This window comes from Xyrauchen texanus, chromosome 18, assembly GCF_025860055.1.
Source record: "Xyrauchen texanus isolate HMW12.3.18 chromosome 18, RBS_HiC_50CHRs, whole genome shotgun sequence".
Classification (NCBI taxonomy): Eukaryota; Metazoa; Chordata; class Actinopteri; order Cypriniformes; family Catostomidae; genus Xyrauchen; species Xyrauchen texanus.
In genome coordinates this window covers 4,821,370-4,841,589 of record NC_068293.1, presented here as the reverse complement: position 1 = coordinate 4,841,589, position 20,220 = coordinate 4,821,370, and the positions used below count along the sequence as shown (strand labels likewise).

Sequence of the window (20,220 nt, the reverse complement as noted above, 5' to 3'; positions counted from 1 at the left end):
ACAGGGCGGCCGCCCTCGATCGCGCTCAGACAGCCGCCGCAGACCGCCGCCCCCCGGCGGGCCTCGATCTAAGGTAACGCTGAAACCCGAGCAGCCGAAGGCTTCCTGACTGTGTTGAACAAACGATGGCTCAGTCCCGCCGCGGCCGGACCACCGTCAAAGCTTCGCCCCCTGTCAGTCCCCTTCTCTCAGGCTACTGCAGTGGTGAATTTAGCAGCCAACAAGCCGGTGACACTGCCCGCTTGCCTGCACTCAAACGCCGTTTTCACGGCGACCCAAATAAATCTTGTAAAGAGCAAACATGTGTAGAAAATGTGCCCACAACCCAGTGTTCACCCCTACACACAAGCATAACACATCCCGTGCCCCTATCAGAGCACGCTCTCATAAAGCGGTTACGAACCGCTCGAGCGTCAAAGTCAACGAAGGCGCCCACAAATGCGTGCGCGCGCCCATTCTCTGGCCGCTCTGTCACACGACCAGCCCTATGTGTAGAAAATGTGCCCACAATCCAGTGTTCACCTCTACACACAAGCACTGCATGTCTCGTGTCCCCACCAGAGCACGCTCACATAAAGCGGTTACGAACTGCTCGAGCGCTAGAGTCAATAAATGCACCCACGAATACGTGCACACGCCCATTCTCTGCCCGCTCTGTTACACGGCCAGCAAACATTCCTCTGTGTGTAAGTCCCGTGCCCATGACTATGCTTGCGCATCACGTCACAGATGTAACTCTTTCCCCATTCATTCCAATCGGGAAGTCACTCACAAAACAGCCTGTTCATGCTGTATGCGAGCAATCATGCATAAACACTAAACGCGCTCACATTTTGTTCAGCGCTCTGTGCGCGGCAATCCGAGCGAATTGGCCATTCACCCTCTAACATTACGCTTCAAAGCGTGGGAAGCTATTCCAGGGATATCCAAGTGGGTGTTAAGCACAATACAACAGGGCTATTTGCTACAGTTCGATCGCCGCCCTCCTCGCTTCAGAGCGCGGCTCGAAACCACTGTGAACACGGAAGCAGCGTGCACGCTTCGTTCAGAAATAGCAAGCCTTCTGTGCAAAAGGGCCATAGAGAAAGTGCCACCCTCTCTGAGTCGGGGCTTTACAGCCGTTATTTTCTTGTTCCCAAGAAAGATGGCGGCCTCAGACCCATATTAGATCTCAGGGTTTTGAACAAGGTGCTTGCAAAAAGACCATTCAAAATGCTTACAATCAGGAAACTCCTCGCGCATGTGCGCCAGGGGGACTGGTTTATTTCTCTCGATCTGAAAGATGCATACTTTCAGATTCAGATAAATCCCTGTCACAGGCCATTCTTGAGATTCGCCTTCGACGGCCAGGTTTATCAATACACCGTCCTTCCGCTCGGCCTGTCCTTAGCACCTCGTAATTTCACGAAGTGCATGGATGCGGCGCTCGCACCCCTGCGGAGTCAGGGTTTGCGAATTCTGAACTATTTGGACGACTGGCTGATTATGGCTCAGTCACATATGGAGCTTCTGTCTCACAGAGCAGTTCTCAGCCATCTGAACAGTTTGGGTCTTGCAGTCAATTGGACCAAGAGCTCACTACAGCCCAGTCAGACAATTTCCTTCCTTGGAATAGAACTAGACTCCGTGGCAATGATGGCTCGCTTATCTACACAGCGCGCGTGCCGTGTTCAGCAACTAGCCGCATCTTTTCAGATGAACAGCCTCATGCCTCTGAAGAAATTCCAGAGAGTGCTAGGTTACATGGCCTCAGCCGCAGCAGTACTTCAGCTGGGGTTACTGCACATGCGCCCGCTTCAGCATTGGCTAAACACCCGCGCGTCTCGCCGGGCTTGGGCCACAGGCCGCCAGCCCATCAAGGTGACTCAGACCTGTATTTCAGCTCTGCAGCCCTGGACAGTGGCCGAATGGTATCAGCGGGGAGTGACAATGGGAGCTGTATCTCGCCGAAAAGTCATCTCGACAGACGCATCCAACACGGGTTGGGGTGCGGTCTGCGAGGGCTCTCCGGTTTTCGGCCTATGGTCAGTTCAGGAAAAGCTCCTTCACATAAATTGTCTGGAAATGATAGCGGTCGAGTACGCGCGCGGCGCTTTCTCCCGGTCATTCAGGGTCACCACGTCCTGGTCCGTTCGGACAACAGATCTGTGGTATCCTACCTAAACCGTCAGGGCGGTGTCAGATCCAGGAACCTATTCCATCTGACGAAACGCATACCGAGTTGGTCCCAGTGCCACCTGCGCTCGCTGAGGGCGACGCACGTGCCAGGCCATCTGAACGACGGCCTGGACAGACTGTCCAGAGACAATATTTCCCCAGGGGAATGGTCCCTGCACGCTCAAACAGTCCAGACGTTATGGCACCTATTCGGCAGAGCAGAGATAGACCTCTTTGCGTCCAAAGAGAACTCACTGCCCAATATTTTTCTCGAAAAGAAAGGACGCGCTGGCCCAGGACTGGCCCAGACGCCCGCTTTATGCCTTCCCTCCCGTCTCGCTATTGCCACAGGTAATGCAGAGGATCAGGGAAATGCGTCACTCGGTGCTCCTCATAGCCCCGCGTTGGGAGAATCAGACATGGTTCCCGGAGCTTACGCAGCTGTCACTGACAGCGCCGTGGCCCATCCCAGTGAGAGCAGATCTCATCTCAAGCTCGCGGCACAATCTGGCATCCCCACCCAGAGCGCTGGGCGCTGCATGCGTGGGTGATCAACAACTACCCGTCGCTCTGCCAGAAGGAGTAATACACCATCATACACGCTAGAGCCCCTTCCACGAGAAGACTATGCGTCAAAATGGTCTGTGTTCTCAAAATGGTGCACCGACAGAGACCTGGACCCGCGGACATGTGGGGTGTCGTCGCTGCTCGTATTTCTACAAGAGCTGCTGGATAAGGGCAGATCCCCATCCACGCTCAAAGTCTATGTGGCGGCCGTTGCGGCGTTCGCTGAACCCCTGCACGGCCAGTCATGGGGTAAAAACGAGCTGGTCATCCGCTTCCTCAGGGAGCTAGAAGGATGAACCCCCCGCGCCCCCCATCGGTTCCTATCTGGGATCTTTCTATAGTTCTCGAAACTATGAAAGCCCCCCCTTTCGAACCACTTCAATCCGTGGATTTGAAATACCTTTCACTCAAAACCGTTTTTCTGACTGCCCTGTCATCAGTCAAACGTGTGGGAGACCTTCACGCGCTGTCTGTCAGCGCTGCGTGTCTTGAGTTTGGACCAAGTGACTCCAAGGTCATTTTAAAGCCTAGACACTGCTATGTTCCCAAGGTGATCTGTACTCCTTTCAGAGCACAGGTCATTTCCCTATCGGCGCTGCCAGCACCGGATAGCGAACGCGACGCCAATCTCCTTTGCCCGGTCAGAGCACTGAGATTGTATACTGCGCGCTCCGCCGCTTTCAGATGCTCTGAGCAGCTTTTCGTTTCGTTCGGAGGGCGCACCAAAGTCTCGCCGCCTCAAAACACACTCTTTAGATGGATAGTGGACGCTATTGCTGCAAAACTACTAGCGGTTTAATACGCTACAGCTCCCCTGGTGAGCTGCACTGATGGGACACATTCCACACAGACCGGCACCGCCGCTCTGTCGTTCCCTTCCCACTATGTGCTTACGTATTACACAATCAATGACCCGCATTCTTGCCTGCCAAATATTATTTCCCCACTCATAAGGGCTCCCCCGGGTCCCCCCTTAATTCCCTGGGGCTCATACAGTGGATGCTTGACACGCACGGCGTTGACAATGGGTTCCCGTAGCGTAAGCTAGCTTACGCAATACGAGAGAACCTCTCGTAAGAGAACGTATCGGTTACCTAACGTAACCTCGGTTCTCTCTAGCTGAGGGAACGAGTATTGCGTAGCCGGACGTGCTCGCGCCACGAGCGACTTTTCACTTCAGTCAATGAAAACCAGGGTTCCAGCCTATGAACTACGCTTATATGCACTCAAGTCACGCCCATTTTGGCGGGCTTTGATGCAGTGAGCGTGCGGACGCCTCTCAGCTAGCTTACGCAATACTCGTTCCCTCATCTAGAGAGAACCGAGGTTACTTTAGGTAACCGATACGTTATGGAACGTAACTTGATGAACAAACAATTGAATGTAAATTTACATTCCCTCATTTGCACTGATGCAATGGAACCCTTGTGACTACTATGCAGCCTCCACTAGGTAATTAGATACCACTCTGGCAGTCTGGATCGAAAGTATGTAGAACAGAGGTTTACGTGGGTAACCATGGTTTTATGACTAAGTGGAGGACTGCCAGGCTCATCTGGTCACTCAGGTAGATGAGAATAGCCATACAACTTTGTATTTTAAAAATGTGTTAGTATATGTTGGATTAAGATTTTTTGGTATTACAATGGGGGGAGGGGTGCATGCAGAACCATGTTAAAGTTTATGATGTGTACATTAAAAGTCTCTGAAATTTTGTATGCAGCAAATACAAAGTGTGGTCTTTACTTACATGGTTGTCTCATTGTCTGCATCTACAACAGAACAAAATAAAGCATATGTAAAAACAAGTGTTTGAGTTGGAGTTACTTGGCTAAACTGGATCATTTTGGTTGTTTGCTCAAAAGATGTTGCTCTAGTAATTGTCCTGACAGCTGCAGTTCAGTCAGTTACCTTGAAGGATGAGTTCTGCGGTGGCGGAGGCTTTGCCAGCACCGTTGGCCACCAGACAGGTGTACATGCCAGAATCCTCAGAGCACACATGACAGATCTCCAGGAAGTGCATTCCTGACCGCTCAAACACATTATAGTGATCTGATGACTGGAGATTCTCTTCTCCCTGACACATGAAACAGAATTTTCCAACTTGATTTATACTTAACTTTCCCAGTGATTTCTAAAATGCATTACTCATGTCTCACCTTGTACCACTGCACCAGAGGCTGGGGTCGTCCCGTGATCTTGGCTGAGAATTTGCCACTCTGTCCAACTTTGAGATACAGGCGGGAAGGTTTAGTCACAAACTTTGGTGGGCTTTCACCCCAGATACTGGGTCTGTTCTCTACTGCAGGGACCCCCATAGAGCCACTGAGGACAAGAAAGAAAACTACTGTAACTACTAATTCACATGCATAAAGACATAAATGTATTAGATTAGCATGGTAATTACTGTAAGATTAGTCAAAATATGTCCACAGGTCACTAACAGAAAGTTACAAAAATATTGTATTATGTAAATTTGAAAATTATACATATTTGTTAAAGACTGTAGTTAAATGTTTATTTGTCACTCAGTGAGTAGGTCATTCACAGTGGTCCCTGTTGAGCCCTTTGGCCACGATCCCCAAATTACATGGTTACAGCAAGTTCTCCGTTTGGCATATACCACTTCAGAATTGTGAGTAATGTAATACTTTTACTTTCAATGGGATGTTTAATTCTGTAAACCTACAGTCTTATGTAAGAGCAGTAAAGCAAGATAACCAGAAAACTCAATAAATGTTAACCTACAGGATCTGCCATGCTCTATATTCCCTATTCATGCATAAAATTAGTTGTTCTGTTTTTAAGATGCTTCTCACCCTGTCCTACTGGAGGAGGGAAGACAGTATTTCGTTCCAGTATTTCCTGTGAGGGATGGAAATGATTATTCACAAAGCTCCAAACAAATAGACAAAGTATACACCCATCCTTTAAACAACACGCAGAACTCATTAAAAACATGAAAAGCACATATTTCCTGTTTTTTTCTCCCTCTCGATCTCTTCAATCATAAACATGCTATTAGTTGTAAAATACTTGTGGCTCCATATGTTTGTGTTTTTGTTAAGTATGCAAGAGAGTTTATTAAGCATTTATTAGGCTTTAAATCAGTACACATGTAGCACTGCATCTTTAAACACCTTCACTGCACAATAATAAAGTGGAAACCATATAGTAAACTTTTGACTATCTGCACAGGTAACCTATGCACTGCAGTCTAAACCATAAGTTGATATTTATAATATACACTAAATTAATCTCTACTCTGCAGGCTTTTGGGGCTGCCACATGAAATTGTTCACACAAACTTAAAATATCCCAGTTCAAACATTCATCCCAGGTAGCATGTAGTATTTGGTTCGAGCTCGGCAAAATTTGCTTTGTAAAAGCACACCTTTTAAAATGTGCTTCATTTTGTGCATTCAGGTACAGAAGAGTTTCACTCACATCAATGGGAGGAGGTAATTGTACTGTTTATCATGGGGAGATATGCGGCATATGTGCGCCATTTGGACAGCCAAAACAATGGATTATTTACAAAGAAAACAACTTTGTAAGCATCGATGCGTATTTACATTTGGTGTATTTATTTAACAGACGCTATTAAAGGGTCAAAAAGTGCTTAACTTCACGCGCAAGCCTGCTGCGAGTGGTTAGCATAGTTTCATTTCTGTACTACTGTACCTACAACCAGGGACGGATTACCGACCGGTCCAATGAGGCCAGTGCCCAAGGGGCCCTTGATTGCCCTGGGCTTCAACGTTGCACGATCTAGTTTGGTGAACTGTATTAACTATTATTACATTTCTTTTTAATGCTAGGTTAAGGGCACAATGTCTTAATTAGTAGATCATTCTCTTATGTGGTTTTAGGTCACCTATCAAGACAACGGGTTTACGAAAGATAATCAGATCTTGTCATCAGGTCCTGCTTTAATTCTGTTATGACCATGCCTCATATTTCAGATAAAAATCCCAGACATAGTATGTGGGATCATATTTCACATTATTAATATACACTAGATGCATCACCATGAAACTGGTGCACAACAATTGCATTCCAAAAATAATTTTCACCCAATCATGTCATAACATCTGACATCCTCTCTGAGTCTCAGGTCCATCAAGGTGATTCTGTACCTTCCACAATGATCTCCACAGTAACCTGGCATCTGCCAGCATCATTGACCGCCTCACAGGAGTAACGTCCTCCATCTTCATTCTGGACCTCACGGACCAGCAAACTGAAGGTTCCTCGAGCACTTTGTTCCATGGAGTAGTGATCTCCAGCGGTCAAGAGCTTCCCATTCCTAAACCAGCACACCTGCGGCTCTGGGAGACCACAAACCTGACATAACACACATACACAAAGACTGTATTATACATTCACAAACAGAACCACCCATCTCATGAAGTGTCAACTTTTTGTAATATAAAACCGGCTTTAATCATTTGCTACTTTTTAAATGCCTTTTATTTGAAGAATTTACTGTTTTATCCTGGTCACAGACCAAGACTTTCAATATTACGCAATGAAAATACACTCCCTATATACATTTATACATGTTTAAACTGATCAAAAAAAAAAAAAAAAAAAAATTACAATGGTCCCACAATTGTGGCATCATTTCCACCACACCAAACCTATTTTCAAAAGTTAGTGTACTTGTTAACCAAGTGGACAAAATAGCATGCTTGATTAAATATGAGATGTGACGTTTAAAGAAAACAAAGAAAAATCAAGGGAAATTTCACTTGAGCAGAATATTTTGATGGGGCGTCATTTCTTATCAAGCTATAATTTTGCCAAATTACACAAAGTGTGGAAATATTATTAAATTGTGTGCATTTGTGATACATAAAATGTTAGCTATGAAATTAGCCTTAGCAAGACAAATGAGTCTGCCATTTTATTTCAAAAACTTTAATTTCCATAAGTTCAATATCCAGTACAGAATTCTATTAAACACAATACAGAATTTGAGATGTGCTGGAAATGACACTTTGCTGGGAATTCACATGACTTTCTTAAAAAAAAAAAAAAAAAGAAAAACAATTCTCCAGTGATGCATGTACACTCACCTAAAGGATTATTAGGAACACCTGTCCAATTTCTCATTAATGCAATTATCTAATCAACCAATCACATGGCAGTTGCTTCAATGCATTTAGGGGTGTGGTCCTGGTCAAGACAATCTCCTGAACTCCAAACTGAATGTCAGAATGAGAAAGAAAGGTGCTTTAAGCAATTGAGCGTGGCATGGTTGTTGGTGCCAGACGGGCCGGTCTGAGTATTTCACAATCTGCTCAGTTACTGGGATTTTCACACACAACCATTTCTAGGGTTTACAAAGAATGGTGTGAAAAGGGAAAAACATCCAGTATGCGGCAGTCCTGTGGGCGAAAATGCCTTGTTGATGCTAGAGGTCAGAGGAGAATGGGCCGACTGATTCAAGCTGATAGAAGAGCAACTTTGCCTGAAATAACCACTCGTTACAACCGAGGTATGCAGCAAAGCATTTGTGAAGCCACAACACACACAACCTTGAGGCGGATGGGCTACAACAGCAGAAGACCCCACCGGGTACCACTCATCTCCACTACAAATAGGAAAAAGAGGCTACAATTTGCAAGAGCTCACCAAAATTGGACAGTTGAAGACTGGAAAAATGTTGCCTGGTCTGAGGAGTCTCGATTTCTGTTGAGACATTCAGATGGTAGAGTCAGAATTTGGCGTAAACAGAATGAGAACATGGATCCATCATGCCTTGTTACCACTGTGCAGGCTGGTGGTGGTGTAACGGTGTGGGGGATGTTTTCTTGGCACACTTTAGGCCCCTTAGTGCCAATTGGGCATCGTTTAAATGCCACGGCCTGCCTGAGCATTGTTTCTGACCATGTCCATCCCTTTATGGCCACCATGTACCCATCCTCTGATGGCTACTTCCAGCAGGATAATGCACCATGTCACAAAGCTCAAATCATTTCTAATTGGTTTCTTGAACATGACAATGAGTTCACTGTACTAAAATGGCCCCCACAGTCACCAGATCTCAACCCAATAGAGCATCTTTGGGATGTGGTGGAACGGGAGCTTCGTGTCCTGGATGTGCATCCCACAAATCTCCATCAACTGCAAGATGCTATCCTATCAATATGGGCCAACATTTCTAAAGAATGCTTTCAGCACCTTGTTGAATCAATGCCACGTAGAATTAAGGCAGTTCTGAAGGCGAAAGGGGGTCAAACACAGTATTAGTACGGTGTTCCTAATAATCCTTTAGGTGAGTGTATATACACTTCTGTAAAAATTTGCCAGATTGTGAAAATATTTTAATTAGAATTTACCTTCTATAAGTCAACAATGCTAATGAAAGAAGAAACTCATTTATTCTGTGAAAATTGTTTCTAACACACACAAACACACACACACACACACACACACTAGATTTAGGCTTATGTTCCAACTAATTCACCACTGCACAAACATACAAGCAAGCAAACCAGTAGTAATTAGCAAGCATGCAAAAAAAGTGAGAGATATTGTGCTACTGTCACAGGCATTCGTGTGTGTGTGTGTCCACAGGAAACTGTTGGCTGTGCGAAACAGGCTGTTCTTTAACTAAAATGTGAAGTTTAGCCTGAGTTTCGACAAACAGAAACCAGTGAACAGAATCAGGAACAGCCTTCATTACTAGCTACTCAGTAACTCAGTAACACCTCTGACCTGCTTACAGACTGAGATGGTGTATTTCCTGGTTTTGAGAGAGTTGAACATGTGATTTGTGGTGTGACGAACTAGAGGATTTTTATGTCAGATAGTCTTTATTAGTAAGAAACACAAATCTGCATGTACTTTTGTGAATTCAAATTTGTAATGTACATGCTTGTACTGGATCTTTTTATGGATGTTTTCATTGAGGGCTTCGAAGGCAAAAAGCAAATGAAATGTTCTCCCAAACAGAGGAGGTTTTAAGATTAATGCTCTAATGTCACTATCGTTTGGGTTATTTAAAACGAAAAAGCAAATATGAAAACAATTCCTGAAGCAACCATGTCATTTTGTGGAGCTTCTATGACACTTTCGGCTCACGTGTCACGTCAAGCGTGTCTCAGCCATGACGGTATTACAAATGTCATAGACAGTAATGTCTTTGTATTGAAGGCCAAGTTCATATATATCTCTATAAATTCATGCGCATCCATGCTCTCAGTATCTTTGAGTAAATGAATGGCAATGACGCAATCGGAAAAGAGCTACACACACACACACACACACACGAAACACGTACGCGATAGTCTGATAGATTTTTTTTGCACAGGTCACTTCGGGGGCTCCATAAAACGTGTACACATTTTTTACTTAGATATATTCTTAGAAAACAATTACATTTTCTCAAGTAATTTACAATGTTTTAAGAATGTTTTCTATATTTTTACTAGGTCGACCGATATATCGGCATCAATGTGAATAAAAATTTAAAAAATATCTATACGGCAAAAGATCATCATTTCTCCATTTCAAGCACTAGAGGGTTCTACCAGTTTAACAGCGGCCTTTAGAGCTGAAATAAAATCAATCACTGACAAGTGACAACCTAAAATGTAATATTAAGTTGTTTTATTATTTATTTACAAACATGTTTGCAGTCAAGGTGGAGAGAATGCTAAAATTAGGTTCAAATTCTAAGAACAATGTTACAAAATCAAGGATGGAAACTGCTCACCTTAATTCGCCGTTTTGAATAAATGTCAGGTATGATTCATGCAAATCCAAAGAGTTTTAATTTTTGGGGTTGTTGGTCACAAATATAATTGTCCTCTTTGGTCCTTTAAAATAGTAAAGGCGCTGAATGCAATCATTTTCAGAATAAATGCGATAAAGTTGAGGACTCTTGATTCAGCCTGAAGGGGTTTACTTTGTGATAACAACTGGCTGACTGTACATGATCACGCTTATTACATGGCTACTAAACATAAATAGATACATGGACATAAAATATTGAGGTGTTAAAATTATGTAATTTGAGAAGCAAATCGCTGAACAGCTGAAATCAACCTCCGGCTTGCGTCGGTGTTCTGATGGTTTATTTGGACCCACTTTATATTAGGTGGCCTTAACTACTGTGTACTTAACCATTTGATACAATGTACTTACAAATTACTTTACAAATGTACTTACTATGTACTTGATGCATTGTAATTACATTTAGTTACACCTTTATGTAACGTACAATATCACTGCCCTTTGTTGTACAGTGTTTACTAACTTTGAGCGGCATGTGTGGAAGCCTCCACAGGACCCAACTACTCCCGTGCAGGACTTTCAAAATGCAGCCACTACATGCCGGGGGACTTGCGCATCGGTTTGTGCGCCGGACATTAAATCACTGCCCATGTTCCTCTCCTCTGATGATGTGGACTTGGCCCGTCTGATCAAGGTCATGTCTTTACAAGACGATTTTACCATTTCTGAAATCTGCCTTCGTAGCTTTGTACTAGAAATTAATTCTAAGAATGAATCACCGACAAATCATTTAAGCTGAGGTCTAATTGTTCTGTTGGTTTCTGGAAATGTGCAACCCAGGCCCAGACTCCGTTATAAGTTTTAATACCACTGCCGATTTTAAATCTAGGGCCGGTCTTGGTTTTATTCACTTGAATGTTCGCTAAGATGGATATGATTCGTATTTGGGCACACTCAACTGATGCAATTGTCCTATCAGAAACTTGGCTAAGTAAATATGTTCTGAATGAGGATATCAACATTGATGGTTACAATGTATATAGGACTGATCATCTCAGAAGGGGCGCAGTAGTATATATTAAAAGTTTCATGTGAATGTGCTTCTCTCAGAATCAGTGAGCAAGCAATTTGAATTTTTAGCTCTAGATCTCAAGGACTCTCCACATTACTGTTGCTGGTTGCTATAGGACACCTTCAGCTGTCAGTGATGCTCTGCCTTTAATGCAGCTTTTATCAGGACTGAATTTGAATGAAATAGTCATTGGAGAAATAAATTGGAACTGGTTACAACCAGTATCTGATGGTTTTAAAGCTTACGGTGACTCAAAATCTTTCAGCTTGTCGATAGTCCCACTAGACCTAACCTGAAATGTCCAGAAAAATCATCCCTAAATGATCTTATCCTAACCAATGTTCCTTATAAATACTCAGGAGCTTCTGTATTTGCAAATGACATTAGTGACCACTGTGTTGTTGCCACAGTCAGAAATACAAAAATTCCCAAAACCAAGCCACACATTATTATCAAGCGTGACACGAAACATTTTACGGAACAAGGGTTCTCTCATGACCCGTTTATTTTGTTTGGGATAAAATGCATCTTATTGCTGATGTTGAATTTTTTTTTATGATGGTTGTATAGAAATTGTTGACAAGCATGCTCCCCTCAGAAAGTATAGAGTAAAAGGCCGAAACAATGCATGGTTCACTTCAGATTTAGCAAACTGTGCACAGTTGCTATTAGAAAAGACAAAAGCAGACCACTTTCTTATAGAAACTTCAAATAATCTAAACAACCCCTTCAAATTTTGGTAGACGATTAAATCTACGAAATAAATAAAACTGGCATCGAGCTGCCACCATGCATTAAGGACTCACATAAAATATCTGATAAGGCCGAAATGCTTAGCTGTTTTAACGAGCATTATATTGCCTCTGGTTCCTTGTTTGACTCCCTCAACATTTCACATCAGAATCACCCTAAAGGTCACTCAGAGTTAGTCATTGCTTTAGTTTTAATCCATTTACAGTCTCAGGTGCACGTAAAGCCCTCAAACTTTTAGACATTAGAAAAATCGGCTGACCCTAATAATTTGGAGCCTTTTTTTTTTAAAGCTAGCATCTGATTTTATTGCACCACATTTGACTTATGTTTTTTTAATCTCTCCCTGGACACAATTGAAATTCCACTTATGGAAATCTGCATTTAACAGGGGAAGAACAAAAGGGGGATATCCGACAGATTTAAACAATTACAGACCCATCTCGAAATTGTCTGTCCTGGCTAAGGTTATGGAAACTCTGGTGAATTAAAAACTGAGTTTCTAACCACTAACAATATATCGTCTAATTTCCAATCAGGTTTTCAGAAAAAACACAGCACAACTACAGCAGCCCAAAAAGTAGTAAATGATTTTATTGACTCTTTAGACAAAAAAAACTAAACATAGATGTTCATTGTATCAAACAATCTAAAGCTTTTGATACTGTGGATCACGCAATATTAAAACAAAGACTTCAGTGTTGGATTGTCAAAACAAAAAGTCTGCTGGTTTGGAAACTATCCATCTAGTAGATGTCTCACTTCCAGCCCTCTTAGTTTATCAAAGGGTGTGCCCCAAGGGGTCAGTGCTGGGACCACATACATATATATATATATATATATATCTCTCTCTCTCTACATTCTTGATCAAAATGTCCCCAATGCAAATTTTCATATCTATGCTAATGATACTGTGACATACTGCTCTGCTTCTACACCAAACCAGGCTCTTTGTCAGCTACAACTTGCTTTTGATATTGTACAACGTACCTTGTTGACTTAAGTTGTCAACTAATACAAGTTGCTGTTTTCCAGTGCAATATCAAAGTCACTGAACCTTCCACCCATCACTACTTCTCAGGGCTCTGAGATGGAGTATGCATCTCAACACATGTATCTTGGTATCCTGATTGATGATTCTCTCTTTTAAACCTCACATTCAGCAGTTGGCAAAAAAATTGAAGCTGAAACTGGGTTTTTATTTTAGAAACAAGTCGTGTTTTTCATTTGAGGCCAAAATGAGGCTTGTTGCTGCCACTTCTATGTCAGTGCTGGACTATGGCGATGTTATATACATGCATGCATCCATTCAAAGCCTGAAACTTTTGGATATGGTTTACCATGGAGCTCTTAAGGCACGTTTGGAGAAAAGGAACGACATTGACTTAAATTTCAATACTTAAGACGCAATACGGTTTCACCACTGATTGCACGTGGTATGTGAATACGATTTTTGCACTGAAATCCTGTGCACATAATTGCCGCAACCGTTTAGTGAATTCACCCCATAATCTTTAAAAAAAAAAAAAAGTCAGAAGGAACTGTTAACCACTGCAAGCTGCAACAGATTTCGGATCTGATATACAAATTAATACAGCTTGATGGCTAGTAGACAGACTGATTCCAGATGGCCTTCCAATATTCCTAGGAACGTTTCAAAAGAGCACAAAATAAACTTCACTATAAAAGCAAAGGTTTCTACAAGCCTGTCAGAGTGCATTTTAGATTCAGTCAAATGTTTCCTCACATGGACAGGTCCACTTCTGTACAAATTTGCCCAAAAATAGCAATATTAGCTCTGGATTCTGTATTAAAACAGAGCAGCGCTGGTATTTCCTTTATGTCAGCTGCTGATTTCTTGCGTGTAGCTTTCAGTTTGAAATCTTCTCAGATTGTGGTCTAGACAAATTCGATTCTGAGGGGGAGGAAAAAACAAGGTTGTTCACACAAAATCTCTGGTTCCCTTTCACACAATTCATACCGATGGCACAAGTAGTCTCCAACAAGGCCAGACACCGAGAAGATACTATTGGTTACAAATGACCAAAAAGGAGACAGGACCAGTACTTAAACATGTAAAGAAAATCACCTACACAAGGACAACCAAAGAGAATCTGGCATCAGAAGATACATTCACATGCACATCTTAAACTTGCATAGAAACTAGGTTGCACAACTACTGATTTTATTAAATAATATTTTAACAATATTTAATATTTTTATAAAATATTTTATTTTATAAAAATATCCCTGGCTCTTCAAATCTTTATAAGGAATGTAAATGGTACCTTAGAAAAAAAAAAAACATATCAATCAAAAAGTAATCCATAAGGCTCCAGAGGGTTACTAAAGGCCTTCTGAAGCGAAGTGATGTGCTTTCCCAATTATAAAACTTGGAAGAGCCAGGATATTGTTTTTTATATAACTCCAGCTGTGTTTGGTTGAAAGGAGGAAGTCATATACACCAAGGATGGCTTGAGGGTGAGTAATTTATGGGATAATTTTCAATTTTGGGTGAAATAACATTCAAGTTGAAATTACATTTATTTGATGAAATAGTGAACACAGATGTGTGTTGTCTCTTTTGGCTCAAGCCCCGTCTGGTGGTCTGATGAGATTGCCACTCGAACCGCCAGATCCTGCCAGAGATAGGATGCAGGGGGTGAGGAGCCTACCCTCAAGCAGGATGGGACTCAACTGATGGAGGTTGCTGAAACAGCGGTCACCTGTTTGTGTTTTTGTTCACGTTTTTGGGTTTTGATTTAATGACTTTCATTTTGAAATATATTTACTTCCTAGTCTTGTCAGACCATGACATGACACCATGCCAGAGTCCCCCATCATGGCCACCACGCCTGCCACAGACCATGAGCAAGCGCCCATGCCTACCACAGACAAAGAGCTAGTGCCTGAAGCATCATTGGTCACACCTGCCATGCCAAGCTGCCAGTCTAGCCTGCCATGCCAAGCTGTCATTTCTGACAATATGCCAGGCCGCCTTAACCACAAGGACTCGGCCTCTAGTGGCTCTGCCCCCGAAAGTACAGGATGCCATGCTGCCTCGCCAGGCCACACTCAATGCCCGTCGGCTCCACCCTGGTCTCCTGGTTCACACCGGTTTCTGGGCCTTCCGCCCACTCCACCCTAGTCTCCTGGTCCACACTGGTCTTCGGGACCTTCTCCTGCGCTGGTCTCCGGGCCCTCCGCCTGCTCCGGCCATGTCTTCGGTCAACAACTCTGGCCCCCTGTGGTCTACAGCACTGTGTAGTCCCATGTGGTCAAGGACCGGTATTTCCCCAAGAACCCCCCAGATCCCTATTGAACTTTTTTTTTTATGCAACATCCATTACCAGTGTTCCCTTTTCTACAGCTTGTATTTGTATGCCTTTAGGTTACATAAAATTAATGTCCTAATATTGACTGGATTATTACTTCCGATTCAAATACTTAACTCAGAACGAATGTTACTATAACAATTTTACAACATGATTTGACTGCCCCAGCTGGACATTTCACTGGGAAACTGCAGAAAAAGAAACTAATGAAGCACAACATAAGCAAAACATATTGCCATGGTCACGTAAACACACCTTTTCAGTTCATAAATTGTTTCATTTGAAGTCGCCAGTCTGCACAACCAGTAAAAGTGCAAACACGTTCAGTCAACACACACACACACACACACACACACACGGTCCCTTCGATGTCTAGGGTTTTTTTCCTATGTTTTATCATCAGCCAGGTAAAAAGCTTCACCCCGACACAAGTCATAAGGAAGCACCTTTAGTTCAGTGGTTGTTAAAATTAGCAAGTATGATAGTAAAAGCAAACAGCGCTAAATACACCCTCACTACACACGAATGTATACTGTGGCTAATGCAATTCATACATTTCTAAGTGTGTTTGTGTCCAAATACTTCATGGCCACTGTACATACAGCATGTGACAAATGTATATAAACAAAACCAAATTCCCAGCTTGCTTTAATCAATATTATCTTCATCACAATTGCCAGTAATTAAAATCCAAATCTACTGCCCCAAAAAACAAAAAAATTGCCTTTGATTTGGCCTATTATTTTTCAGTGTGAAATAATTTATCAATCTGAAATTTCTTCATTGTAATCTACACATGATGGCAAGCACTCAGCCGAATCAATGTTGATGGAGACAGTGTTTTCCATAAATCAGAGTAGAAACTGACTTCAGTAGTTGTCTGAGCTGATCTGGATTCAGTATTGGTCTCGTTCCACCTGGCTCTCATTAAAGGGGCCTCAAACAAAAATTCACTAATGACCTGCTGTACAGTAGAGTTACTGAAATCCAGCCAAAATTGTTCAAGTATTATACTTGCATACCAACCACAATCTATAAAAAAAACATATGCTCAATTTAGTGTATGAGGAGCCATCCATTCAATACCATACAGATGCCACAAACACAGCAATCCACTACAGAGTTTATGAATTAAATGCAATCTGAAATGCAAATCCAATGAAAAATTATTATTATTATTATTAGCAGCTATTTAACAAAACAGCTGCTATCACTTTGGTTTAGTGTAAATTAAATGCTGCAGAGCCACTTTGCTGTTGTCATGACCACTGTTGGGGTAATGTGTTACAAGTAACACATTTTACATTAACAGATTACTTGTTTCAAGTAACGAGTAAAATAATGCAATATTTTAGTATTTTAGACCATAATGTTGGAGTTAATTTTAAATAATGTTGCTTTTGTACACTTCTACTTCCCTGTATTGTGAGAAATCAGGAGTAAGTGTGCAAACTTCAGGGAGGAGACGTAGTGCATGATGGGCATTGTAGTTCTAAAGAGTGTGAGGCCAGAGACTATTTGCAGAGACTAGTCACTTCTATTGAAATGAATGGGAGAAACTGAAACACCCAACCAAGAAGCTCTAGCAACCATCAGCCAGTGGATGTAGAAAAGTCCCGCCTTGCAGGTAAAAGAGCCAGTCACCTTTTAGATGCAGACGTTGCCTTTCAAAAATCAACTCGCTAATGTGCATTAGCTATACAATGCCAGGAAAATTGTGTGTTTTAGCGTAATAGGTCAACATTTGGTGTGTAACGCGATTGATCGTTGTTTTAAAACACTGCACTAATAAAAAAAAATATATAAATAAATCAGTAAACTCATTTAGGCAGAGGAATTATAAGACTAGTCTTCCACTGGCCATGACATGATACTTTTTAATTAAGTTACTTTTAAAAGTAATGTTACCCAACACTGGTCATGACATTCAGTGCATGTCTTTGCTGTTGGCTGCACACAAGATTCAGCACAAATGTGACACTGTCTTTGTAACTTTTTATAGGTGCCTTTTGTACTGCATAGATATTGGAAAAAAAATTGCAACAATTCAGAATGTACTTTAAATACATACAAGACAGAAGAACAGTCACCGTTCATTACGTAAATATTACCACAATGACTTCACTGCCTCATTCTAAATGGTGAACACTAAGTAATTGGAACTTCTTCAAAAAAGTATGAAATGTAAGATTTACTTTATGAAATCTATCAGCTCTGTATGTCCTCACAATGCAAGAGAATGGTGGCCAGAACTTTGAATGAATCTCCAAAAAGCATCCAGATGACCCAGTGGTTAAATCAATGTCTTCTGAAGCAATATAATAAGTGTTGGTTAGAAACAGCCCAAAATGTAAGTTTCTTTTTTTTGTTGTATTTTACATTAAAACTGTCACACTCTTGTTTTTGGCGATTCACATTCTTCGTGCATATCACCACCTACTGGGCAGGAAGACTAATTTATAGTAGAAATATATATATATATATATATATATATCTCTGTTTCTCACCCACACCAATTACATTGCAGCCAAAGATCTACATTTCATCCCTGGAGTCATATGGATTACTTTTATGTGCTTTTGGAGCTTAAAAATTTTAGGTCACATTCAGTTGCATTGAATGGACCAACAGGGCTGAAGTATTCTTCTAAAAACCTTAATTTGAGTTCAGCAGAAGAAAGAAAAGTCATACACATCTGGAATGTCATGACGGTGAGTAAATGATAATCTAATTTTTGGGTGAACTATAGCTTTAAGCTCATTGCAAATCCCATGGTGTTTTCAGTGGTTGCTAGCTGATTGCCTACTAACACAAGTCAAGAACCCATCCACAAGTCTGTGATATTCTCCTCTGGATCATGTTTTGGAATGAGTTGCACGCCAAATTTTTAACTTGTTTAAAGGTTTGCTCTAATTGCTAACCGCAAATATGAATAATAGTAATAATGATGGCTGGCATATTAATCACCACCAGGAATTTAAATTCAATGCTGTCTTGTAAATAACTCATAGAACCATCGCACTTAAAGCCCCTCAGTGCGTGAATGTTTATGCAGTAAACTGATACACACCACTCACATTCCACTGAGCAGTGGGCCAAAACATCAGCATGTTGTTAGACAGTGAACTTAACCAGAGGTTGGTCGGTCTCGGTGTGCGTGTCTGCCTTTCCTGTTATCACTTTTTCCTGGCTTCACCTTCACAGTTCAAACCTGGTGAGGTTATGTACCTGAAAAACTGCTCCACGATCGGTCCAAAAACTCCCAGTGCAAACTCAAAAACACACTGATCACATTAACACATGCTTACTGGTTCACATAACTCATTCTGCTGCAGCATTCTCTTATTAAGTCATAGCCATGCATGTCCCTGTTTTGTGAATATATATCCATATACAAAAACACATGGTTTTATACCAGAGGAAAAAAAAAAAAAAAGCAGCAAAACAGTTGTGTACATGCATATTTATGCTCCAAGTATTTGTTTGTTTTCCTGATGCAAACGCTGTTCCAAAAAGTAGGCTGCTTTCTAAGATACCAAGTTTTTGCCAAATTGTAAGGCAGCATCATATCGAAACTTTGCGGTGAAGGCAATTCCAGCTCCATGAATAAAAACACAATGTGGACAAGCAGAGGTGGGTAGTTATGCACTACATTTACTCCATTATACTTCAGTAAATTTTCGAATGAAAAAAAAAAAAAAAAAAAATACTTCTGCTTCGCTGCAATGGGCATTACATTTCTGGGTTTGTTTTTATGTTAATGTGTAATTTGAGACATTATTGAATGTGACCGTTAAGACAGCGGAATTTCACATAGCTGCGCGAACTGTCACAGATTGTCACTCAAGCCGAGTCCATCACTGCTGCAGCATCATGCACGTCTAACCAAGTGAAACTTTCTTCACTCTGTACAGTAACAAAACAATAGTTTCGTCATACAATGCCTTCCATTTCATACTGACAAACAGATATTTCAAGATTAAAATTGAAGCTCAAATTTAAGGCAGCACGTTGAGGTTAATTGTTGATCTAATGATAATGCAGACTTTTCGGTGTAATGTGATTCTGTAAATATGGGCTCTTATGACATATTTTTAAATTGATATTTTGCTGCACTGATTTAAAAAAAATACGTGTGCTTAGTCCTGCATGTCATGAGCAGTATTTACACATTTACCCCACGCTCTTGCACAGGAAACTACGCAGCTGCTCGGGGCTGATTAACTTTATAAATCCATGTAAACATCCAAGTTAAGTGTAAATGCCTTTTGCTCTGCAGAACGAATGATTTAAAACTGGAGCTCTCTCATGCTGGCATGCACAGCATGAGATGTGCGTACGCAAGGCGATCGTATGGCAAATAATATACATGTTAATATTAAGAGTAAACATTTAATCTAAAATGTACATTATTGTATAAATTTTATATACTTTACCATCTTTAAATGCCAATACAAGCTGGGTAGAGTTTCTGGGTGCATAGCACCCTCATCCGACCAAATGATCATAACTTTCATGTTATAACAGAAAGTTTAAATCATCCACAGAATTCTCTTTTCCACTGTGTGCAGTCTCCAGAGTTCAAATAATATC

General features: G+C 41.6%; 1 protein-coding gene across 3 annotated transcripts in view; it reads right to left on the bottom strand.

The window, feature by feature from the left end:
* The window catches only part of mylka (myosin, light chain kinase a), a 117,017-nt gene that overhangs the window by 60,892 nt on the left and 35,905 nt on the right, over positions 1-20,220 (bottom strand). For all 3 annotated transcript variants that reach the window (XM_052148006.1, XM_052148008.1, XM_052148007.1), the window contains exons 3-7: positions 6,864-7,071; positions 5,544-5,589; positions 4,884-5,049; positions 4,636-4,801; positions 4,475-4,496 (exon numbers count right to left, since the gene is read on the bottom strand). In XM_052148006.1, the coding sequence (XP_052003966.1) occupies positions 4,475-4,496; positions 4,636-4,801; positions 4,884-5,049; positions 5,544-5,589; positions 6,864-7,071 (608 nt within the window). The remainder of the gene's footprint in view (positions 1-4,474; positions 4,497-4,635; positions 4,802-4,883; positions 5,050-5,543; positions 5,590-6,863; positions 7,072-20,220) is intronic.